The 26,947-nt window shown below is 38.7% G+C and overlaps 1 protein-coding gene across 1 annotated transcript in view; it reads left to right on the forward strand.

Annotated features, from left to right (window-relative positions):
- Positions 1 to 20,573, forward strand: part of LOC5565810 (roundabout homolog 2) — a 353,487-nt gene extending 332,914 nt beyond the window's left edge. The window contains exons 7-12 of the mRNA XM_021855294.1: positions 13,739 to 13,827; positions 14,244 to 14,708; positions 18,359 to 19,375; positions 19,439 to 19,601; positions 19,656 to 20,136; positions 20,211 to 20,573. Of these exons, the coding sequence (XP_021710986.1) occupies positions 13,739 to 13,827; positions 14,244 to 14,708; positions 18,359 to 19,375; positions 19,439 to 19,601; positions 19,656 to 19,828 (1,907 nt within the window). The 3' untranslated portion in view covers positions 19,829 to 20,136; positions 20,211 to 20,573. The remainder of the gene's footprint in view (positions 1 to 13,738; positions 13,828 to 14,243; positions 14,709 to 18,358; positions 19,376 to 19,438; positions 19,602 to 19,655; positions 20,137 to 20,210) is intronic.
- Positions 20,574 to 26,947: the final 6,374 nt, after the last annotated feature.

The raw sequence follows: 26,947 nt of genomic DNA on the forward strand, positions 1-26,947 counted from the left end.
GGCTGAAGTTTTTCCTCGAATTAACGATCCGTAAAATATGGGAGTCGAAAATCGCACCATCGAGTTCTGCCCGTACCGATAAAGGTGTTTACTGCCTGGAAAAAGGTCTAGGTTCAACCGATGAGGAAATCGATGGGATCACTCAACCATGGGAGCCGGAAATGGCATCTAATTTGTAGGTTGGTACACGTGAACGGTTTGTGAGATAGGTGCGTGAGCTAATTGCTGAGAACCTAGGCAACCTAGAAAAATATGGGATGCGATGAGGTTTATAGGGTAAGCAATTGTTTTTTTTCAAAGTGTTACAAGGCGGTGACCCAACTTTGTCAGCCTTCTTTTTCTTCTTGGCATTACATCTCCACTGCGACAGAACGTCCTTCTCAGCTCAGTGTACGAAGTGCACTTTCACAGTAATCAACTGAAAGACTTCTTAGACAAAGCTGCCATTTTTGCAATCGTAATATTGTGCAATATGGGAGGTTTGCCATCTCATGACAAGCTTAAAATTTTTGTAATACTAATTTGATGTTTTGTTTTCAAAAAACAAGTTTTCGAGACCAACTTTTGAATAGGGTTATAGCTAAAAATATAAGTTTAGTTACTAATGATGAATATAGACCACTTATGCGATTATCGTTGTGAAATCCATTATAAAAATAGAACTTACATAGTAATGATGATATATGCGATATTCAATGATCCCTTGAAATAATCTTCAGCTGATACTAACGAAAAGTTGATAAAAATATTGAAAAAAGTCATTAACCCGTAAATGAAAAAAAGTGCGAACCTGTGCAGCTAAACTGTCACCATTCTTTAGCTTACATCTTATAGTATCCTTGGAAATAATATTTGGCCGGGGACAACTTGGAACAACAAAAGTATGGTATGTGTAAAGTTTCGATAAAAAATCAAATATTTCCTTTTAAGTTTAGTCACCACATTTACCTGAACAAGAGTAGGAATTTTTATTTAATTTGATCTAAGTAAGCCTTCGAACAGTGTATAAAGATATGCATAAAATATTACGATTATGCAGTATATTCCCCTCAAAGTATACCTTTATAGCTTTACAGACAAACTTCGAAACTTTGGCCATATTTATCTATGCATTCAATTTCCATTTTTACTGAAAAAGAGTAAAAAGATTCTTGTTTCACCACTGTTTCTCATTTAAATTATATATGCTATTGTGACAATGCTTTTGAATGTAAGTCTTTTTGCCTTTTGTCACCTTTAATAAGTAGAAAAAAAATTGCCCAATCCGCCATGTTCAAATAATTGAATAATACGAAAAAATACACTAACAAGTACAAATGTCGTAAATTTCATCTTGAGAAAATATTCTCAGTAAAAAAAAATCTTGCTGTATGCTTGATGTGTAGAATGAAACTCAATTATTTTTGAGAAATGTTGCGAAACCAAAATATTACATCAACAATCCATTACTATTGAAATAACTTATCTTCGTTCGGTTTAAAGTCATCAAACCGAATCTACAAAGTACCTGACTGAATAAGATGTTTCATTTTAATTTGAAAAATCACAAAAAGAATACCATAAGCTGGGAATGAGGTCCCTGTCCTCTCCCCTTTCTTGTGTTTCAATCCCTAGAGAAGCTAACCATGACAACTCTTACCCCCTTACTTTGATTATCTCTCCAAAAACTTCAAACAATCGATAATCCAGCCATAAAACACAGCTCATTTCAGCAGCCAAACACTTCCTATTCGATTTAATATGTGTCCCGGACCGAACAATAAATCTACACTTCTTTTTAATGGTGCGTACAGGCGATAATAGATTTCCTTTTACGAGCCGCCGACTTCGACGACTGACGGTGACCGAGAAAGGTCATCAATCCCGTCGTCCAAAACCCAATCCCCGGACTGCGATAGGAGGCGACTCTGCCGGATTCATCTCATCCACAAGACCCAAGTTCATTATCAGAGAGAAGAAGAAAAAAAAATCGAAAACATAAACTCAATTTCGATTCCCCACTGGCGATGTAGTGCTTCGATGTTCTCTTATCGTTTCAAGTGGGGGAAGTTGTTTTATTTTGATTGTTTTCTAAAATTCACTAGAATAACGACTAGCGGCTTTTCTGGGGGTACCTACGGCTAAGGGTGTGCGATAAATGCTTCTTTCGTGTTGGTACGAAACGATACACAGAATTTTCATCACTGGTAATGACAAAACGAAACGAAATATGAAATTCTTTCATGAAGCTCGATAAAAAAATCCAATATGGCGTGGAATCCATGGAGGAAACTCTGGTGGAATCCCTGGAGGATTTTTATTTGGAATCCTGGCAAAATTTTACGCAGGAATTCCTGATGGAATTACTCAAGGGATGGAAGAAAATTTTGCTAGAATCCCTTAATAAATTCCGGAAGGAAGCCATGGTGAAAAGCCTAATGAAACCCAGAATAATCCTAGAGGAATTCTTGAAAAATTGCTGATAGAATCCCTGATAGAATTTCTGATGAAATCCCAAAAGGTGTTCATGATGGAGTCCCAGGAGGATTTTATAATGATATCGTAGAAGCATTTCAAAAGGAATCACTGGAAGAACTTCTGATGGAATCCATGTAGAAACTCTTAATGAAAACTATTGAAAGACTCCTGATGAAATCCCTGGAGGAATTCCTGAAAATATTCCTGGTGAAAGTCATGATAGAATCCCTAGAGGAGCTCCTTATGATATCCCTAGAACAAATCCTGATGGAATTTCTTGAGGAACTCCTGATTTAAACTCTGGAGGAACTCCTGATAAAATCTCTGGATAAATTTTAGGTGGAATCTCTGAAAGAACTATTCACGGAATCCCTGGAGGAATTCCTGATGAAATCCCCAGAAGATGGAAGCCCTAAAGGTACTCTTGATAGAATCTCTATATAAACTCTTGATGCAACCCCTAGAAGAACTCCAGATGAAATCCCTTGAACAGCTCATGATGCATTCCCTGGAGGAATTCCTGATAAGATTCCTGATGGAACTCTTGATAGAACCCCTAGAGGAATTCCTTCTAATAAGCTTCTAAAATCTCTGGAGGAACTGGAGGAAATCCAGGTGGAATCTATGAACGAATTTTGATAGAATCCCTGGAGGAACTTCTGATAAAATCCTCAGGAGAACTCTCAAAGGTACTCCTGATAGAATCGCTGGAGGAACTCCTGATGGAATCGCTGGAGGAACTTCTGATAAAATCGCTTGAGGAACTTCTGATGGAATCCTAGGAGGAATTCCAAAAATATTCTTGAAGGAACTCGTGATGGAATCATTGGAGGATCACCTGATAAATCCCTAGAAGAGCCCCTGATTCCTGGATTTCCTAATAAGATTCCTGATAGAACTCCTGACAGAATCTATAAAGCAACTCCTTATGAAGTCTCTAGAAATAATCCTGATAAAATTCCTTGAGGAACTCCTGATAGAATCTCTGGAGGAATTCCTGGTGAAATCTCTGAAGAAACTTTTGATAGAATCCTTGGAGGAACTCCTGATTAAATCCCCAGGAGGACTCTGATAGAAGCCCTACAGATACTCCTGGTAGAATCCCTCTTGGAACTCATGATGGAATCCCTAGATGAACTCCTGATGGAATCCTGGGAAGCATTCCTAAAGATATTGTGGAAGAAACTCCTGATGGAACTATTGGAGGAACTCCTGATGAAATCCCTAGAAGAATTCCTGATGAAATCCCTAGAAGTACTTCTGATAGAATCTCTGGATGAATTCCAGGTGGAATATCTGAAGGAACTCTTGGTAAAATCCCTAGAGAAACTTCCGATGGAATCCTAGAGGGACTCCTGATAAAATTCCCAGAAGGACTATCAGAAGTACTCCTGATAGATTCCCTATAGGAACTTCTGATGAAATCCTTGAAGGAATTCCTGAAGATATTCTGGAAGGAACACCTGATGGAATCCTTGGAGGAACTCCTGAAGAAAGCCCTAGAAGAACTCCTGATAGAATCTCTGGAGAAATTCTAGGTGGAATCTCTAAAGGAACTCCTGGTGGAATTCCTGGAGAAACTTCTCATAGAATTGCTGGGGTGGAGTCAATGTTGGTCAAACCGTCTAAGCTTCTGTGGGCCGCATTATAGATGTTATCATTCCAAACACCGCATACCCTCACCAACTGCACGAGCTCCTCTTGACCGGGTGGAGAACGAATGGGCTATAAAAAGTGACTTTATCGCTCTTTCTCGGGGTCCGATGGCCTCCACCTACCATCCTCATTATAACAGCAAACTGATTGCCGGGATCGATTTTGATAAACATTCTTTATTCCGAGTGGGATGCTTTCCGGAGAAAATGCCTCCTGCAAGTGAGCTGAATAATGATCAGAATAATGGCAACAACAATGATTGGGCAACTGAGGAAAAAAGACACTTGGTCACTCCGAGTTCGTTGGGGCGTGAAATTGGAAAAGTTTTTAATGAAGTCAGCAATCCCTGAAGGTGCATGAGGCTCATTTCGAGGAAATTCGTTATCGAAATAGCAATGACGCTAATGTATTGAAATTTCAGTGGTACGAACGGCGAATCGTGTGCTCTGTGGGAGTTGTTTTGATCCGAATTCAGTTTACATACACCGTTTCCAAGGAAAATTCGAACCAATTTGCTTTTCACCTGATTCCGGGTACTTATTCAAACATCTCTTTCAGCACAAACAACTCGTATCGAACTCCCACACAACCACACAATCGTAGATCTTCGGGGCAATCTTCATATCAACAGAGCAAGCATCTCTTTTATGACACCCCCATCCATTTGGGTCGTAAAATTTGGTCCGTATAAATTTCCGGTGGAGAATCCTTGTTGCAGCCACGAGAGACCTTTGTTATGCCATCCACGTTCGTTCGGGTGCTTCAAATATCACCTTTTCCATGGAAATAGCACTAGCAACACACTTTCATGAGCTCCTTTCTACACAGCAGTCCAAACTTAGTTTTGAGGTGTTAAAGCAAAGTCGAACATTCATCTACAATATCAGATAGATAACCTTCCGCTTTTTACTAGCATTGTCTTAGAAGAAGCAACGCTAGTAAAAATGCGGAAGGCGCTTTATGGTTTAGTGCTGGAACGACAATACTGGAATTTAAATCGAAAAATACTTTTCAACATATATATTTTTTATGATTGACATCTCAATCTAACCAAGATCCAGCATCCCCGGATGTAAATCTATGTTCAAGTGTCGTTGTCTCAAATAATTAAGAGGCCCAGATAGCCTTAGCGCAGCTATTCAGCAAGATCTTGCTGAGGGTCGTGGGCTCGAATTCCACCGGTCGAGGATCTTTTCGTGGTGGAAATGTTCTCGACTCCCTAGGTCATAGAATGGCTCTGTACTTGCCACACGATATACATATGTTTAAATTGTCAATTGGCAAAGAAATAACTGTGAAAGTGCTCATGAGCAAACTAAGCTGAGATCCAGGCTCTATCCAAGTAGGGCCGTATAACCACTTCTCCCCACGGATATATTTTGCTCAAACGTGCTAATTTCTGCCATGTTTTTTTTTTTTATTATTTGGACCACTGTGAGCTGAGCACTCACGTGAAAGGTGCTAGGAAGAAATTCGCTGAAAACAGCCTCCCACCAACAGTTTGGGTTGAAGGGTCCCAATGTGAGTGTGAATATATTTCATTAGGGAAAAAGTTAAGAAAGTACAGAAGAAAAGGTTCCTTTTTAAGGTGCTCGTCAAGTGAATCAACTGTCGATTTTAGCTCGCTACTTTTTGGTTATATAAAAATGAGTAGATATTGATTGTTGTTTCTTTCGCAGTACTCAAGAACTGTAAGTTTGTGGATGAAGTCATATTTAAATACGGCTGCAACGTATCCATTAGATGTAAATTTGGTGACCTTTTGGAAAAGTGGCAATGTTTCTCTGTTCATTACGTTTCTGGCATTTCGTCTCATCTGGGACAGAGCCGTCTTCTAAGCTTCGTGTTCTCATGGGAACTCCCACAGTTATTTTTTGCGAATTTCCATTGTCAATTGATTTTTTATGCATGTTTACATCGTGTGGAAAGCACAAAGATACTTTATGCCCTGGGAAGTCGAGAAAATTTCTTTTCTGTGGTCGTATTTTCGACAATTTTTGATCCGACACATTTTGCTTCAGAAACCCATTCTAAGAACGTTTCTCAAGATTTTCAACGAATTTTTGCAGTGATTTCTTTCCATTGGACATCTAGTGGCAATTTTACGTCACAATGATCTTTATTTAGTTTGAATCATACATGTTTTCAGCCACTTTTGACGTAATTTTACAAAAATAACAGATTTTATGACAGTGGGTTTATAATTATGCTCTTCAGCAAACTAATTTTCTTTTCGTCCACACTGGATACCCCCAAAAGAGATCTAAACTTATTTGTATATCAAAATGATCAACTAGATAGAGCATGTTGTAGAGTTGCAACCGTCTTAAAAAGTATAAAAAAATAATTTTTTTCGTCATTTGAACCAAGTTAAGTGATAATAGATGGAATTTCTACAGCTTTCCCTCAAGGAATTCTTCTAGAAATGTCCCTTCTCGATCGAAAATTCAAGCTAAGCAATTCAGGGATTCTCCACAGAGCTCTTTCAAAGTTTTTATTTCAAGCTAGTTTTTTTCAATGGCGACTCTTCAAAAAAATCCAACAACTTTTTCAAAGAAAATACCCCTTACAAAGGATTCCCTGGCAATTTTATCAGAGATCCATCAAGAAATATTTTAAAATATTTCAAAGATCCATAAATAGATTGTGTTCAGTCAATCAAGCTTTCCCTTCAAAAGATAATTTCAGAAATTGCCCACTGTGCTCTTACTCCAGCAATTCCTCAACGAGTTATATCCACGGATTAAAAAATGATCCCCAAATCATGATTTACAATTCATTAAACTCATAAATTGGTTAGGTCATATATAATATCAGGATTACAAATCATGGTTCCTGGAGTCATAATCATGATTCTTCATAAGCGTTACATTAAGGGTGAAAACACTAGCGGTGCACTTTGCTTCAACTTATTCGTATTGATCACTGTCTATTTGAGCTTTTAGCTTAGACTGACTACACATATCAATGGTTGCTATTCCGTGATTGACCGAAGTCAGTGAAAATGCACAAAGAATCAACTAGAAGTTCGGCTGGGATTGGCCATAATCTTCTTCAATGTGCATAATTCAGTGCCTCTATTTGAACAAGGTCAATAACGGCGCCGGCCACGTCCTTGCAGTCAGGTGGGATTGGGGGAAGGAATGTTAGTGTGTAACCTTTGCTATTTGGAGACCGTGTTTGCCTCTGCATCTCCACAAAGGTTACTGGGAAGAATGTTTGTTAAAGGGAAGGATCGTTGAGTCACAGGATTCACTTTGATAAGCGATTAGACCATGATAAACAATGATTTGTGAGATATATACATTCTTATACGTAAATATAATATTTTCATTTGATATGAACAATTTCTATGTAGAGGAAAATTATGCCGACACTTGAGGTGACGAACCATTCAAAGTTTGTTGAACAAATACCTAAATGTAACATTCCTACAGCTGTCAGGACGAAAGCATGTGTTATTATATCTTACTCATTTGAAAAGAAACAAAAAACTCGATTGGTTGGGACATCATAGAACACTCTTATTCTTATGCCGACACTTACAGTGGCGAACCATCCAAAGTTTGTTGAATAAAGTGAACCTTTAGCGAGTCTACACTTGTAGTGTCGAACCATTCAAAGTTTTTTTAATTACAAAAATAAAGGTAAAGGTATAAAGGTGTTCTGAAAAAAAAAATGTTAAACATAAATAAATCATGAATCAGAGTTTGTGTCGACACTCACAGTGACGAACCATCCATAGTTTGTTGAAAAATCATATTTACATCCCACCATTGTAACGATTAAATGTGCAGTCATACATATTTTATAGATTAGAAATAGTAGCATGAAACGAGCTCATCAATTGATCCGTTATTCTTGACTGAGCAGCCACAATCCACTTTCAGCTTCACTCGTTTGCTCGGCAATAAAAAAGCACTCAGAAAAAAAATAGGCGCGCGACCCGAAAAGGAAAAAAAACGGACGACTGCTCGGGCTTTCTTGACGCACTGCCCAGGAGCAAGCGTCAAGGTCCAAGGATCAAAAAGAACGAACCGATCGCGGCACTTTTCAACTTCCTCCAACCGAACTCACCGATCACGCCACTTTTTCACTAACTAGACCGACGCGCGACATGTTTGATCCTGCCCTCGTCACTCGCCCTGGCAAAAGCAAGTGTCAAGGTCGAAAGATCAAACAGAACTCCGTATTGATCACTGTCTATTTAAGATGAAGAAGTGCTTCAGTGGTAGAGTACGTGTCTTTCAATCGGAAAGTTCTTGTCTCGAATCTCAGTGTATGCTAGATTTTTATTTATTTATTTATTTTATTTTGTCGATCATAAACGACGGCGCGACTCAGAATTTTTGGCATTTGAATCATGATTCAGGCAATCAGCAACAAAAACCTGACGCATGTGTTGCGTTACGGCAATCTGACTCATGATATCATGAGTCCAAATCATGTTGTATTTTCATAAGATGAAAACACACTGGAATCATGATATCATGAGTCATAATCTTGTTTTTGGATTCTGATTTCTACTCGTGTCATGAAACTCTACAGGTATTATCGCATGTTTAATGTAATGTTATGTGGTTTTGTGAGCGGTTCCAACAAAGATATGTATTTTTTGTATTCAGTGATATTAAGAATACCTTCAGAAATTTATTGTCGATTCTCTCAGAATTTCCGATAGGTAATGCCTGTATATTTCAAAAGGTTTAAAACAAAAAATCTAAAGGTGTTCTTATAGATTTCTTGGTAAAATTAAAGCAGTACTCTAATGTAACTGTAACTTTACAAAATATTTCTTGGTAATCTACTCTCGAAATGGTTGCTGGAATCCTAAAAAAAACCATATATCTAATTCCCCCCCCCCTTAAAAAAATGTCCGTGATATGTGAAAAGTAACTCCAAGAATTCATTTGACAATTTTGCAATTATTTTTTCAGGCTAAATTTGGAAATGCTTCGGTAATAATTAAAAATGCCTAATATATTTCCAAAAATGTTGATATTATTATGTAACATTATCAGTTGAAAGTATTACCCACGTTTTGAAGAAGATAAAATCTTTTATGAAAAGGTTAGAATTCATAAAGACCAACATTCACTTTTACTCGTAAGAAAAGCTTATGTATGAGAGAGAAAAAAATATCTAAGTATCAGGAAATGCAATGTCATTAATTATGAGACCAAGATGACTTTGAAGAACAGTCTTTGTTACCAAGAAGGTATAATCCATGATGAAGATTTAAGAAGCTATAACCGTCCTACGTTGAAAAAATATATTTTATATTTTCGGGACGCAAATCTGAATCCTACACTTCGGCATAATTGGTAACTAAATTAATTACTTGTTCATAATTCAGCTAAACGTCTTATGGCCAGATGGCATTCGGACAAATGACGTTCGGCCAGATGACCGGGTACCAAAAAATAAATAAACTGTATCTGACTGACTGTATCTCACAAAAAGGGGAGAAAGGAGCTCTATAAGAACACTTCGAAGAAAATATTGTTAAGAGAAATTATGATTTTTTTAAAAACTTACTAGTGGGCTCGACAAACGTTGCGTTCACGCCCAATTTCAGTCAGAAATGATAAGTTCGGATTAAATTAGCTGTACTGTTATGAAACCGTAACGCATTCACACTTAAGTGTTATGCACTCATGTACTCTCAACACTTTTTTGTAGTTTTACCACCAAATTCGACTACAATGCACAATCATCAGTGATAGGTGACTGACCGCTCTATGATTGCCTTTAGAATACTTCAGAACAATTATTCTATACATCAAGATCATATAAAAAGTCAAGTCTAAGAACATTACAGTTAATACCCGATCAACAGTTTATGTAGTTAGTTCGTACGCGTCCAGTTTGTAATCGTCCAGAAATACAGTGAATGTTCAAAGTTTATGTGAATAGTATACAGTACAATACAGTGATTGATTCGAAATACAGTCAGAATACTAGTTGCAACGAATCAAACGAACGAATAGCTTTACACGCTACTGATTTATTGCCACCGAGAGGCAGCGTGCCTACTCTCCGAGCAAAGTCGGATAACTAGATGATATCAAATTGATAACAACTTTTATTATCGCTGTTATCAATTTGATATTGTGTTATCAATGATAACCGAATGATAACAAAATTTGTTATCATTGAATAACATAACGCGTGTGTTGCCTCATGATATCATGAATCCAAATCATGGTGTATTTTCATAAGATGAAAACACCCTGAAATCATGATTCCATGAGTAATAATCTTGTTTTTCGATTCTGATTTCTACCCGTATATAACGCAAGCGACAAAATCAAAGAACAAACACTCTTTTCAGGCCAAGTGAAAATTATATTCCTGAAACTATAAAGCAATGGGTCAAAACATCGAATTTATTTTTGTTTTAACCTTTCAGTCGTCGCGCGAATTTTTGTAACGCGAGTAGTCGCGCTTTGTACAACACCCTTGGTTTTGCGAATATCCCAGGAGTCTGACCACTTAGAAAAATGACGTCTTCGGCAAAATTGTTCAGTAGCTTAAGGGCTATTATTATTATAGCCAAGAAATTCGGGATTTTGCCTCTAGACGGTGCTAGTGAGAATGAAACTTTTGTTTCTTAGATCTCATGATCCTGACCACTTAGAAAGATGACGTCTCCGGCAAAGCTGTTCGGTAACTCAAGGACTATCATTGTATGAGCTAGTTGATTCAAAATTTTGCCACTAGGCGGCGCTAGTGAGCATAAAACATTCGTCCAAATAATGATAGTCCCTGAGCTTCTGAACAACTTTACCGAAGGTGCCTGTATAAAAAGTCGAGATCCTGCAGTATTCGCAAAACAAAAATTTCATGCTCACTAGCGCCGCCTGGTGGCAAAATACCCTACTTCTTGGCTCAAATAATGAGAGCCCTTGAGCTACTGAACCACTTTGCCGAAGACACTATCTTTCTAAGTGGTCAGGCTCCTGAGATATCTGCAAACAAAAGTTTCATGCTCACTAGCGCCGCCTAGTGGCAAAATTTTGAATCAACTAGCTCGAAAAATGATAGTCCTTAACTTACTAAACAACTTTGCCGAAGACAACATCTTTCTAAATAGTCAGGATCCTGATATATCTGCAAAACAAAAGTAACATTTCCATGCCCACTAGTGCCACCTAGCGGTCAAATTCCGAATTAAATGAGGAACCATCAGATAGCGCTTCACCTCCAGAACAGCTTTAGTAAAGACCCCAAGTATCTATATTATCTGGAATTTAAGATATGACGATTTCAAACTGTGGTTTCCTAGATCCGTACATAGTACGTTCATTATTATGCGACTTGCATGTACATTTGTTGATTTTACCGTATTATAAAGCGCCATACTGTAAATAAAAACTATCGAGTATTGTTCTTAAGAGGATTCTTGAGGAATACATTTTGGTTTGGTGTCGATAGATATCTTTGTTGCAAAATGATAGCATATAAATCACAACTGTTGTACAAAGTACAACAGCGCGACAGCCCGAAGGTTAAACTCAGTCTTATTCACGAAAGCTTTAGATTTCACATTCCTAACCAAGCCTCAAAAAGCTATAAACCTTTCATACCGATTCCGTGTGGTGCATCGTCCTGTACTTCTGCCTAAGGTTGCAAATCCAGGCCACATCAAGCGAATGAATCTTCGGATGTGCTGAATCTGCGGAAACAATGAATTACATTTTATGGTGCCACCATGATGGAACAAACGCTTCACACATAATCTACCGAGATCTCCGGGCTTTCTGGCGATACCTTTATCTTTTCCCACTCATTTTCTCTATGTATGTGGCCCTGGAAAACCCTTGGAGCGAACCATGCTTTCTCCGATTATATTTTACCAATAAAGCTTCCATATTTATACGCCTCCCTTGGTTTTCCGTGTGGACTGTCTCCGGTTTCAGCACAATATTTTAAGGATTTCAAGCAAGCAGCTCCTTCCGTGTGAGAAGTGGAATGGATCCTTTTTCCAGTGGGCTCTTTTCACTCTCAGTCAGCCCAAAGCGCAAAGCTCCGGAACTCAGACAGATCTATGGCAAAAGTAAAATATCGAGTTTGTATGGGGTGTTGTACTGAATCTGAAGAATAAGGAGCTTTGCTTTTGTTGGACCGTCAAACGGGGTGACTTGATCATGGTTATTTGCCACTATATTACAACATGATTTGTTTGTGTAGGCCGTTTTGAAATTTCAACTCCTAGAAAATTTTTGTTATGATAAATATGTCTGTTCAGCAATGAATTTCTATTTTTAGTCGACCCTTTGATCATGGTTTTAAATGATCCAAGTTGAAAAGTGATGCAAGTCACCCCATTTTACAGTATCATGCTAAGACCACCCACCACAATCATCGTTGTCGTTGTCGTCGTCGTCGTCTTCATCCTGGAGTCACTGGAGTGAAGCAAGTTTCAATTTGAATTTGAGTGCAAAACGACGACAATTTTCCATTAGTAACTGGCAGTGCATGTTGGACACATGCAATATGCAACCGGGGGTGTCCTGTTGTCCTCGCTTTGTGTGTCGTGTTTTGTCGTTCTGTCTGAGTGTGTGGAAATTGCACTCTCTAAGCTGGATCTTGAATCGAATACTCTACGAGTCAGTCAAAGAGAATTTCCAATTGTTCGTTCGATATTGACCAGCTGCTTAGAATAGAATTAAAATGGGACAGCTTTGTTCGATATTCTGTTGAATTAATGGAATTTTTTTAGAATTAAAAACGAATGGAATTTTCTGAATTTAAATCTATACGTATAGATGACTGCCATTATCAAGGTTATAACATGAAATTGATATCATAAATTAAGTGAAAAGTATAGACCATGTTTAATTAGAATTGTTGATTAAATTTGCAAAAAGATCAATCGGCAAAGAAAGCTCTCAGTTAATAACTGTGGAAGTGCTCTCGAGAACACTAAACAGAGAAGCAGCCTCTGTCCCAGTTAAGACGTAACAACAGAAGGTGAAGATGCATCGAAGCCAAACAGCGAACCAAATCTCGAGAACCAGACAACCATTTGTGCTGAAAATTTAACTCATTCGTTAATCACAGGCGGTGATCAATTGATCAAATTTTCAGTGCGAATGGTTGTCAGATTCTCTAGACTTGTGCTCTTGAAATTTCGAGGTATGGCTTCGATGCATCTTCACCAGAAAGAAGATTAAAATAATCCGATGTACTCCAAGTAGTTCTTGGATAACCTTACACAGTCATAATATGACTCATGAATACACACTCGTTCAATCAGAATATCTTAGCATAGGAAATCGTTGCATAAAATCATGCCTCGAATGTTGTTTCAGAAATCAGGGACATGCTAATGTTTAAATATTATTCTGTTCCCGTTTCCTCCTGCATTCGAAAAGCAGTGAAACCTGCAAATACAACTTAACTCTATACTTTTGGTTCAGTCCAGATAATCCGAAGAGACATCTTGCGAAATTCTACTCCTGCCGAAATTTCCATCTCCAATCGTCATCGTCTCAAAACCGTTCCCAAGAGCTGCTGCTTGAGCGTGTGGTGTTGAATTCCGATTCCCAAAAACATAAACTAAACATTTGCTCCGTTCGGTCCGTTTCTCACCTCAAACCTCTATGATTTATGATTTCAGATCTGCAAGTGCAGGACAGTGGCTGGTATCGGTGCGTAGCTCGAGTCGGAAGCACGGTAGCATCGTCCGCCTGGAGTGCATACTTGACGGTAAGTGGAAATCCTTTTTGGTAGGAATAATGCTCATATTTATGTCTCCATGAATGAAAAGATAAATTTCGGCAAACATGCTATGAATGAAATTTCGAATGCTTAACCCGCTGTCTGCGTCAAAAATTAATTACGTTGTCTGTGTCTTAGGGTCAAACATAATATATATATATATATATATATATATATATATATATATATAAGAAATATACATTTTCAAATTATTTTCAAAGATACTTATACAAATAAGCTGAAAGTTTTCATACTAAAATTGTTTTTTTTTGCTTGGCTCAGTCGCTATGTAGCTTGACAGAGCCAATGTCACATTTCTCATAAAATTCCGATACATAAAGAAGTTGACCCCAGAACACAGACAAAGGGTAAAACCGAATCCCACTTTTCATCTGTTCTTCCAGGTCGAAGATAACCTCCCCACCTCCCAGCAACGAGTCTTCAACGGCGACCTTCTCCCCTCTGCTCCCGGTTCGCCCAAAGCCCTCAACATTACCAACAGCAACGTGACCCTAGCGTGGCCAATCCGAAGCACAAACGCACCATCTCCGGACAAGTCCCGTTCCTCCTCCCTCACCTACACACTCGAACAGTTCTGCCTGGACGATACTAGCAGCAACAGTCTTCCGACGACACCTTCGCAACCGGACGGCGGATGGGAGATAGCACTTCGGCACCTAGCTGGCAACACTGCCACCGTTACTGGGTTGCGTCCGGACACGTCCTACCTCTTCGTAGTTCGAGCGGAAAATGCGTACGGCTGCTCGGTGCCGTCTGCTGTTTCGGTTCCGATTCGCACGCTGTCCTCGGACGATCGGGTCACCGTGCCAGCCGAGATGGAAAGCGCCCGGAACGTTCTCAGCGGGAAGGTGAGTCACAGATTGTGTGTATATTTTGAGGTGTTTGGAAGAAGGAGGATCTAAAGAGTGGTTCTCAACTTCTGTTAGAAGTTTAAAATCCATCCTTCTATGATTCTTGACTCAAGTTGACTGTGTATTCTTGAATATTGATTCTGTTTTTCATACAGCTGAGGAACGGTAAGCACAGTTTGAATTATTCAGAATAATTTTAAAACGCAATTAGTGGAAGCACTCGAAAAGATGATAAACAGACTTCATCTCAGTTGAGACGTAACGTCTTCAATATAATCTTAAAATATGTTGATGAATTTTATGGCATTTTAGAATATTAATTTTTGATTCGCAATTCGGTCGTTATATGACAAATCCATCCCACTCGATTTGAAGAAATTCTACAAGGGAAACTGGGGGGGCCTAAACTTCAATAAAATCGTGGGGGCAATCCCAATCCCAATCCCAATCCCAATCCCAATCCCAATCCCAATCCCAATCCCAATCCCAATCCCAATCCCAATCCCAATCCCAATCCCAATCCCAATCCCAATCCCAATCCCAATCCCAATCCCAATCCCAATCCCAATCCCAATCCCAATCCCAATCCCAATCCCAATCCGAAATTTCCTTCGGAACGTTATTTTGCTTATTTCCTTCAGAATTTTCATCGGAATTTCCTTCTAAATTGCTTTTAAATTTCGTTCGGAATATTCTTTGAAATTTCCCTTAAGGTTTTTTCTTTGAGCTATGTTCTATAATCACCTTGAGGAATATTTTGGAATTATCCTCGAAAAAAAAGTTTGCTTTGCAATTCCCTTTGAAATTTTTTAAAATTTCTTTCGAAATTTGTTTTGGAATTTGTTTTGAAATTTCTTTCGAAATTCCTCCTGGAATTCCTTCGGAATTTCCTTAAACATTTGATTTGGTATTTACTTTTAAATTTCGGTTGGAATTCTCTTTCAGAATTTCCTTTGGAATTTCTTCTGGTATTTCTTCGAAGTTTCCTTTTGAATTTTCTTCGGAATTTTCTATTTATTTTATTCCTTTGGAATTTCTCCTTAAATCCCCTTATCGTCCTGTATTGCCTTCTGGAATTTTGGTCGAAAGTTCCTTTCAAATTAACATACCTAAAAATTTCCTCCTAAATTTCGTTCGGGATTTCTTTTGGAACTTCGTTTGGAAAATCGTTGGAATTTTGTTCGCAATTTTCTTTTCGGGATTTTTCTTCGGAATTTCATTTGAGGGTTTCTTTAAGAATTTTTATCGGAATTTCCTTTAAAATTTTCATTAAAATTTTTAATGTATAGTTCTTTTGCAATTTCCAATGAAATTTTCTTAGGAATATTCTTCAGAATTTCCTTATTTTTTTTTTGAATTCCCTTTGAAATATCTTCCGGAATTTCCCTTGAAATGGCTTCCTGTATTTCCTCTGAAATTTCTTTCGGAATTTCTTCTGAAATTTCCTTTGAAATAAACATAACAATTTCCTTCTAGAATTTCCTCTGGGATTTCATTAGGAATTCCTTTCGAAGTTCGCTTTGGAAATTTTTGAATTTCCTCCGAAATTTGACCTTCAGATTTTTTTTCGAAATTCCTTATAGAATATCATCTGAGTTTCCTTTAGAATTTCCATTTTGATTTCCTTTTAAATATTCTTAGGAATTTTCTTCGGGATTCCCTTTTATTTTATTTTTTTGAATTTCGTTTGAATTTTTTTTTTCGAAATTTACCTGGGATTTCCCTTCTGATTTTCCGAAGAAATTTTAATGGAAATTCCAAAGAAATTTTGAAGGAAATTTCTAAAGACATCAAAAGGAAATTACAAAGGAAATTTCAAAATAATCTGAAAAAAGTTCCGAAAAGAATTCTGAGGTAAAAAAAAATGTTTTTGAAATTTCCTTCGAAATTTTTTTGGTGTTTACTTCGGTATTTCCTTTCAGAATTTCTTTGGAATTTATGTTTGTATTTCTTTGAAATTTCCTTCCAAATTCCCATAAAAATTCATTATGAATTTTCCTCGGAATTTCCCTTAACTTTTTGAAATTTCCTTTGGAATTTCCTGTATTTCCTAAGGAATTTTGCTTCTGTAATTTTTTCAGGAATTTCCTTCGAAATTTCTTTGAATTTCATTCTGAATTTTCTTAATTTTTTCGGAATTTCCTTTGAATTTTTTTCGATATTTTCCTTGAAATTTCGTCCTGTATTTCCTCTTTAATTTCCTTTGATATTTCATTCGGGAAAACTTATGGAATTTCGTTTTGAAATTCGTTGGAAATTCCTCTAAAATTTCCTTCGGAATTTCTTCTGAAATTTCCTGCGAAATTTCCTTTGAAATTAACATAAAAATTTCTCTCTGGAATTTCGACCGGAATTTCCTCTGGAATTTCCTTTGAAATTTCCTCCTAACGGCTTTGAAGTTTCGTTCGGAAATTCGTTTGGAATCTCGTTCGTAAATTTCATTGAAATTTCCTTCGGATTTTTCATCGAAATTTCCTATGAGAATTTCTTTCAGAATTTCCATCGGAATTTCCTTTAGAATTTCCATTGAAATATTCTGTGGAGTTTCTTTGAAATTTACTTTCGAATTTCCTCTGGATTTTTCTCTGGAATTTTCTCTTAAATTTCCTTTTAAATTGCTTCGAAATTTCGTTTGGAATTTTTTCTTTTTTTTTAGAAATTTCCTTTGAGGTTTCTTTTACAATTTCTTTCGGAATTTGTTAAAATAGCCTTTGAAATTTTCTTTGAAATTTCATCCAGAATTTTTCCGAAATTTGACCTTCAGAATTTCTTTCGAAATTCCTTTTAAAGTATCATCGGAATTTTCTTTAGAATTTTCGTTATAATTTTCTTTGGTTGTTTTAGGAATTTTCGTCGGAATTCCCTTTTAGTTTATTTCTGGAATTTTCTTTTTGAATTTCCAAAGAAATTCTAAAGGAAATTCCAAAGAAATTTCGAAAGAAATTTTTAAGGAAACTCAAAAGGAAATTCCGATAGAAATTACAAAGAAAATTCAAAAACAAATCTGAAGTCAATTCCTTAGGGAAACAAATATTCCTGCTAAGCCTAACCTTCAGGTTTGCTATTTTGTTTTGAATAAGGAATGTTCATCTGATCTGTTTAACCAGAGTTGCCAGCTATATATACTATGTATTGGAAGATTGTATGATTTAAAATAACTTTTTAAACATTGATCAAAATTCCATAATTTAAAAACTCTTTCTCACTGTAGCAATCAAGCACCGTAGCCATCCAAAATCTGAATTTGATAACCAGCAGGTCAGCTCTGGAAAGTCCTTGAGATCAAACTTTGATGGCAATCTTGAACCTAAATTTTCGTATTTGATTTTACCAAACTAAAGGTTGAGAACCTCTGATATCGAGCCTCATTTGTTGTGATTTATAGTTGACCTACATTTTGGGCTCAGTGGAAGCCGGAATGCTTCCAGCTGAACGCACGATATCCGTACCAAGGGGCTGAACTCATGTTGTAGAATGATAATTGCGACGTACCTTGGTGCACTTGCATGCGAGTATACAGTTTATTTATAAGCTTTGAGACTGGAGATTCTCTGCAACTCAGAGACACTATTTTGATGACCGAAATAAATCACTCTTGAGCTTGAGAACTTTATCCGATGAAATTCCTTCTCCCCTTCTTCTCGCAGATTTTGGAGCTGATTGACATCATACCGTTATCGTCGACATCGGTTCGCCTGGAGTGGCTGCTGCACGTGAACAGTTCCGAGCAGTTCGTCGAGGGATTCTACGTGCGTTACCGAGAGCTGGATTCTCCCACTCAGCGCTACTCGATGCTGTCGATCCCGAACAACGAAATCGAACAGCACATCATCACCAACTTGGCAAAGTTTACCAAGTACGAGTTCTTCCTTACGCCGTTTTTCAAGAACCTGGAAGGTCAACCGAGCAACGCCCGGATCGTACAAACCATGGAGGACTTACCTTCGATTGCACCGGGCAACATCCAAACCGGAATGTTGAATCTCACAGCCGGCTGGGTACGCTGGAGTCCGCCACCGAAGGATCAACTCAATGGAGTTCTGCAGGGGTACAAGATCCAGGTCAAGGTTGGGAACGTCTCCAAACTGCTGGCGCAGATGACGCTGAATGCAACCACAACTTCAGTTATGCTCAACAACCTGACCACGGGATCGAGCTATAGCATTCGAGTTGGTGCGTTCAACAGGGTCGGACTAGGACCTTACTCTAAACCAGTACATCTAACGATGGACCCCTCGTTCGTGATCGTGCCGCAAGGAGTCCACAATAGCTACAACGACTACGAAGACTTCCGTCACCACAACTTCCTTCACGAGACGTGGTTTATGATCTTCGTTGTGTTATCCCTATTCGTCATACTGCTGTTCACGATCGTTGGCGGGGTGATTTTCTTCAAGCGGCGTCAAGGGCTCGGTAAACCGGTTGTGACGGTCCCGATCGGAGCCAGACGAGACTTGCCAAATTTGAGCGTGTCGAGAAAAGATAACGGTATATGGATTGATCGTGGCTGGAGGACCTGCGATACAGATAAGGATTCCGGACTGAGCTCGATCAAGCTGCTGGAAGGAAACCAAATCTATCCGAACCAAGCGATGTCCGACGGAGGAACAGACTATGCGGAGGTCGACCCGAGAGGTGTCACTTCGTTCTACAATTGTAGGAAGGTAAGTTCTAGCTATAGATGGTTGGGGTTCGGTGAAGAATTAAAGATGATTTGTTTCCCACAGTCCCCGGAAAGTCCAACGCCGTACGCTACAACCATGATCATTAATGGGATTCCCCACAGCGAGAATGGCGATTTGAGCTATCAAGGCCATGACACTTTTTCGTCTACGTCTTCCAGTTTCCGATCATTCTACGGGTATCCAAGGCCGCTCAACAGCAATCAAGGTAATTGATGTCCACGAAATTGCGTGCACATATATTGATTTTCTTTTTCGACAGTCCCACCGAACTGGGTCGACTACCTTCCGCCACCACCGGAGCATCCTCCACCGGCTCCGCAACCGCTTGATATCAACCAGCTGAACCACGTGTACCCCTCGGAGCTGGTTGGAACCATTTCTAGCTCGCAAGCCAGTTCCTACTGTTCGCGACGTACCAGTGGGTACAAGTGAGACCTGGCCCCACATCGCACCCACAGCCACTACCTGATCAGTCCAACGGATGCCTTCCCGCCGAGCCATTTCTTCTACTAGCGATCGCCACTGAAGGTCGCGGAAGGCACCCGGCAGTGACCAGATGTTAACAACTTAAGCTTTTGCGGATTTCGAACTCGAACTGAATACCGTACAAATCAAGAAAGAAACATGCACAAAACTGGAGACTGACAACCACATCGAAGTCCCTCACCTCCGGAGATGCTCCGCAAAAGCAAAGTTAACATCGTATTCAAATGCGGGCTGGAAGCGATTGAGCCCTTGCGGTAAGTTTTATTAATTAGAAAGCAAATTTTAATATCTCACTCGAAACTTTCATTTTCTTTCGTATTTCTCAAAGGTTGCCAGCTGGCACATTCTCCGAATTGAGCATTCCCGCCCCCCAAAATGGGAACGATTCTTGCGATGAAGCGTGCCGTTGGATGAGTTTACCGACATCAAGTCGGGGAAATCTTCGCCACCGAAATAAGGTGCCATCGCTGACATTAGGAAATAAGTAAGAGACATAACACTCATCCATTCAAACTATTTACAAAACGAGCTTCAAAAGCACTGACTAGATTACAAAACTTGCAAACCAAAAACGAACGAAAACTCGACTATAGACAACTAGAGATGCAGTAGTGAATATATTTATTTTGTGCTAGCTTCGATAACACTGATGAAACAGATGCCAATAAAAAGATCTCAAAATGCAAACTTAGATTGAGGGCCGTCTGGTGATTTTCGATGACAGTTCCATTTTGTTAACCTACCAACGTTCACATTATTGGGCATTGCACAGCAAATTTCTCTCTCTTTCGCTCTTCAACAAAACTTGAAAACAATGGTGCCAGTACCTGTCAACTTTGACAGGTACTGACACCATTGTTTTCAGATTTTCCGAAGGAGGGAAAGAGAGCGATTTTCTGATGATGTCACCGTGCAATGGGCAATATCACATTCATATTCATAGTAGAAAAGGGGTTCTGGCAACACTGTTATATAGTTGACACTTGTTTCTCTGTTGCGTTTTTCTTTTTTAATTTGAGTCCAAAGAGTGTAAATCACGTCAAAAAAAAAATTCAAGTTCACTGCTGTTGTTACTTCTGGAGGTTCTGGTTCCAAGGAACAATTGATAGCTTTTAAGATAATTACGTGTTAAATTAAAGCTGCATACCAGCAGCCATTGCAAAAAATGTTGACCAGCATTATAATTAAAACCTATAAACAGCGGGGGGCCCAGATAGCCGTAGCGGTAAACGCGCAGCTATTCAGCAAGACTAAGCTGAGGGTCGTGGGTTCGAATCCCACCGGTCGAGGGTCTTTTCGTAATGGAAATTTTCTCGACTTCCCAGGGCATAGAGTATCTTCGTACCTGCCACACGATATACGCATGCAAAAATGGTCATTGGCATAGTAAGCTCTCAGTTAATAACTGTGGAAGTGCTCATAAGAACACTAAGCTGAGAAGCAGGCTCTGTCCCAGTGGGGACGTAACGCCAGAAAGAAGAAAAAGAAACAATGTGAACAACAGTATATGAGCATGTTTGTATTCAAGCAAACAAATTTCCCAAATGTAGTGATCATCATCTGCGACGTTATATCGGAAAAAGTTACTAACCATAACATTTTTAATGATAAGAGATATCCGCAAAACAAAAATTCTTTGCTCACTAGCGCCGCCTAGTGGCAAAATTCCAAAACTTTCGGCTCAAATAATGTTAGCCCTTGTGGATTCTATCCTGTTAGGCCGAATGCGTTAGGCCGAAAGGGTCGTTAGGTCGAAAATGGCCGATGGTTGTAATGAACCTAGAAGCCCACAAAAACCGCTACGAAATACACCTAGAAAGAACAGCCTTCGATTAAAAGAAGGAAAAGTCACTGATGAATATGTTAGTCATTTGAAATAGTAGTAAATGATCAGATGTTATTTCGGCCGAACGACCCTTTCGGCTTAATGACCTGCCCTTGTGAAATTGAGCAACTTTTCCGAAGACGCCATCTTTCTAAATGGTCAGGCTACTGAGCTATGCGCAAAACAAAAATTCCATGCCCACTAGCGCCACCTGGTGGCGTAATTCCGTATCAGAACGACCATCGCATGCCAGCCCTTGGGCTACTGAACAACTCTTCCGAAGACACCAACCTTCCAAAACTTCAGGATCTAGAGATATCATATGTTACAAAATTTTGCATTCTTATTCCTCATGGTTCATATAGTGCAAATCAGAAAAAGCGCCCCAACCGGGCAAGTTCTCAACTAAAAGGATGATCCTCAACTCCTAAAGGTAGATCGTATTTAGCCAAAATAACGATTAATAAACACATTGTTCAGCAACAAATAAGCCTTACAAAAGAGGTCACACCATAGACAAATTTTCGAAAAATGGACAACAATTCTCGCGTTCAGTATCATAAGGGCGTAACTGCAGTTTCGAAGAAACCGAGAAAATTCACGTATTTATTTTGTTTTGAAGTTAATTTATCTGACAATTTATACAAATACTATCACGACATTAGAGTATCCGGTGCCACATGAAGTACACGTAAAAAATGCTAGAAAATGAAATAAATTGTAGTTAATCCGGTATGTCGCATTGGAAAAAGTTACGTCACGAAGCAAAATCATCACCAAATAGACTCTGAGAGTCTTTAATAACTTTTTGTTGAAATTTCATTCCTTCTGGAATAGAACCAGCTTCTTAAGTATGTACACTTTGGACATATTTACAATTAATGAAACAAAACTTTCTTCAATAATACAACTTTGGTGTCCATGTATCGTTTACGGCTAATTTTACAGGAAAAGTTTGTCAATTTTCAACCAGAATTTGATCGAATTAATACGAGTTATTGCACACTGGTTCCAGATCGTCCTTTTCTGTTCCTACAACATTGTCTGTACGGGAATCCGCTGTGCTGTGTTCAATAATGGTAACACAAATTTACTGAAAAATGTTTAGACTGGTTTTTAACCATCACTCATCTACAATTGCAGTGTAGTACTTACTACGCGGGGACGGACCTGGTGTAGTGGTTATAACACTCGCCTCTCACGCCGAGGACCTGGGATCGAATCCCATCCCCGAGATAGTCACTAAAAATTTCAGTGACGTCTTCCTTCGGAAGGGAAGTAAAGCCGTTGGTCCCGAGATGAGCCCAGGGTTAAAAATCTCGTTAATAAAGATAGAAAAAAAAACTTACTACATCCTCGAATGCATCGAACTTTGACAACTGCGCCATATCGTGTGTAAAATGATCAAATAATACGGAGCAGCAAATACTTTCTGTTAGACATTTTGTAAACAGTGAACAGTATCACAGTTGGCGTAGATGGTGACCAGAAAAATTACGCCTGACGAATCTTTGTTCCCATTGCAGTTCTGTAGTTACGTCAAATTATGTTTTTTTGAAAATATGGCATTTCTAGAATGTTTTTAGTAATAATTTATGGTAGGGTTATAGTTTCGGACCTATAAAATTCAAATATTACGAAATCTAATTACCCGCCAAAACTGCAGATACGCCCTTATGATACTGGACACGAGAAATATCTAAAAATTGCGTTGTGTCCTAATGTATTGCAATGTTCATCTTACTAATATTATTATTATTCGATTAATCATTTCAGACTGGTTTAACTTTGTGAGTAAACTTTATTTTTAACCAGCATTGACATAAATTTTCTCACTGTGCGCTATTAATAGCCGACTGAATTCAGCTTGCATCAGTACTTAACAGCAGCAGAAGTAATGCGCTTGTTCAGTTGTTGATCAGCATAGCACGTGTTGATAAAACGTTGTTCAATAGAAGATCATGCATGATCAATATTCAACTACAAGAAGTTTATATTGGGCACTGGAAGGCTGATACATGAATTCAAGGATGGCGCAGATGGCAAGGTATACCGCTGACGATGGGAAGGTCTCAAGTTTGAATCCAGTATCCAGGTAATTGTTAAAAGTGGTTATTAACTCATGGTAAAAGTATACACTGCATTTGAAGTGCAGTGTTAAGCAATTTTTGGTCATTTATTTGTTTTCAATCAATTTTGTGACAGTTGAATAAATGCTGAGATAAAGTGATTTTGAAGTTAAAGAATAAAGTCAATATACAACGACACGCTTTATAACTTCTCCAAATTTGTGTGAACAACGCCTGAAACAAAGACTTCACATGGAAATATTTAAAACGTTGTTAAACATGATGTTGAATTCAACTGCAATAATGTTGTTTGTTAAATTAGCGTTGTTAAATCAACATTCCTTATTAGGCTAAGTAAAACCTGAATAAACATCATTTACAATCACTAAATGATAAGTAGCCTAATAATTTCGCCAGATTTGCTTGAACAAAGTGTGCGTAGCAGCTGCAAGGTAATATAATAAAGCAACTATTCGGTATGTAGTTGTAAGAAATTGCTCAATAAATTATTGGTGCTTTTCGGTGATGGTTAACAACTTCCATTGATGATTTTTTTACGTTTCCAAAACAACGAGACGGCCGATACTTGGACTACATGTCGGAGAGTCCACACACTCACAAAGTGAACACGATGATCGCGCTGATCGATAGAGCACTCAAGCTAACAGACGTCGAAAGGAGGGAGGAAAGCCTTAGAATGGTCAAAAATATTCTCCGAAATAACAGTTACCCGGATAACGTGATACAGCGAACGATTAAAGGCCGAAATGCAATGATAGCGCAACGGCAGTAACGGAAAGCGGAACCGGTTCGCCAGTATGAATCACACCATCTCGACTGAGCTGACAACGAATGAAATTGAACTAAAACACTGAGTCGACTAGCTTTTTGTAGTTCATTCTGGCGAACCGGTTCCGCTTTCCGTTACTGCCGTTGCGCTATCATTGCGTTTGGGCCTTAAGGTGAAGATGAATCGAAGCCAAAGTTAAAATTTTCAAGAGCACGGATCTGGAGAACCAAACATCCGTTTGAGCTGAAAACCTAATCGATTGGTCACCACCATCTAGTGACCAATCGATTAAGTTTTCAGCTTGAATGGATGTTTGGTTCTCCAGATCCGTGCTCTTGAAAATTTTAACTTTGGCTTCGATTCATCTTCACCTTAAGGAGCGAGCTCATTTACTGTACAACACACTGGAGAATGTGAGGGAGAAGGAGGAAATATAAAAATACGTTTCTATCCCATACATCCCTAGTTAAGGCGAGAAGGTGAGCAAAGTCTTGAAAAAACACGACATCACTGCTTCATTCAAACCGTGTGATAAGGTGGAAACGGTAGGTGAACTCAAGGATGCTATACCACCGATGAAGCAAACCAACGTGGTATACAGCATCCCTTGTGGAGCTTGTGAACGCAAAGAATACATTGGACAAACATCTCAAACACTGGACAAGCGCATCGCGCAACACAAGAACTCTATACGCACCAATGCTTCAGCCACGGGACTCAAGCAACACGCAATTGGCAGATTTAGTGAATATACAGTCAGGTCTCCTATTAGACACATGGTTGGGGGGCGTTATAGGAATCCGCGTTATAGGAGACCCAGGACTTAAGGGATTTCAACACTTTGGGGGTGTTGTTGAATATCTCGTATGCACGCGATAGAAAACGGACATCAATTTGACTTCTCTCGTACACGAATCTTAGAGAGTATCAACCATGACGCAAGCCGAGTAGCAGCAGCAATAGTTCACATTAAGACAAATAGAGAGACAACTGTAAACTTACAACGTGACGTAGACGGGTTCTCAAACACATACAACAATTTCATAAATAAACTTAAAGACGAACAACGACGAACAGAACAACGACAAGAGGTACGAGAACATAGAGAAACGACGTAGAAAATTAGAATTAAGTGTGCCGCCTCAACGGACGAACGGGCGGCGGAATTGTAAGTGTTTTCTATGTTAAATTGTAAAAAATGGTTTGTGAAGAATTATATTATTTGTGTTTTTTTTTTGTGTAATGTTCTATGTTTGTGTAACAGTTTCTGAGGGTGACCGAAAGAATAAAAGTAGGTTGATACGTAATAATTCATCAATGGAAGTTATTAACCATCTCCGAAATGCATCAATAAACCGTAAACGATTAAGTAAACGATGAATAAAATTAAAGCAAGATAAAATAGGTAAATGTTTCTTGGGGTACTTTTTTATTCAGGTGATAACTATAAGCATAATCGACCCTGATGCTTATTATCTCAAACCGTGCACACAATTAGGTTTTGGTTTACTACGGCTATTGTGAATTGCATGATTGAATAGTTTAGTACTGGACAGTTGTGGAAAAGTTCGCATCACGAAGCAGCTCACGAGTGTATACCAACGCATAACAAACATCACAGACTCGCGAACTAGCTTGGTGTGAGTAAGTCCGCACCCGTCTGCTCTGGAGAACATGTCAAAATAAGTAGCAACAAGCTCGGGAACGTTTACTCGCGAGTAATCGAGCAAGGTGTGATTTATTATGGTGTTGAAAGACAAATTCACGGTGTCTCTGGTAGAACAACATTAATATAAAAAAATCATTATCGCTAAAACATCCACCAAATGAAAGCTTAGGCTTTTCCCTTTCATTTGAGACCTGTTTGGAAATGTTCTATCGGGGGGTCCTGAACATTTTTTTCAAAACAGTACAATGCCGTTTTTGACGTTGGATAACGTCTTTCGGCAACATATGGGGGTACAATTCAGAAAAACGAAAAATTGAGCATGTAACGAAAAATGGCCAGGTTTTGACCGCTAATAACTCAGTCATTTATCGATAGATTTTCAATATTTATCCATGAATCGATTGGAAATTTATCTACGCGTCGATTCAAATTGAAGACATTATTGATTATTCGCAACAAACTATTGAAAAATCGTAAAACGTTGACCCCTTTCTTATCTAACCAATCACGTCCAAGCACATTTTTGGATTCCGCTTCCCTCTATAAAAGCGCACCGCACCCTGCTTCTTCCTTCAGTCTTCTTTTTGCGGTCGGACTGTGAACACGGTCGGTTGAGTCATTTTCGCTTTGCGTTTGCACCCGCTTCACAGTTCAATTTGCACTGAACGAAAACTCCGGTCGCACATTGAATGATCATTGACTCATCCGAGCC

This window comes from Aedes aegypti, chromosome 3 (assembly GCF_002204515.2).
Source record: "Aedes aegypti strain LVP_AGWG chromosome 3, AaegL5.0 Primary Assembly, whole genome shotgun sequence".
NCBI lineage: Eukaryota > Metazoa > Arthropoda > Insecta > Diptera > Culicidae > Aedes > Aedes aegypti.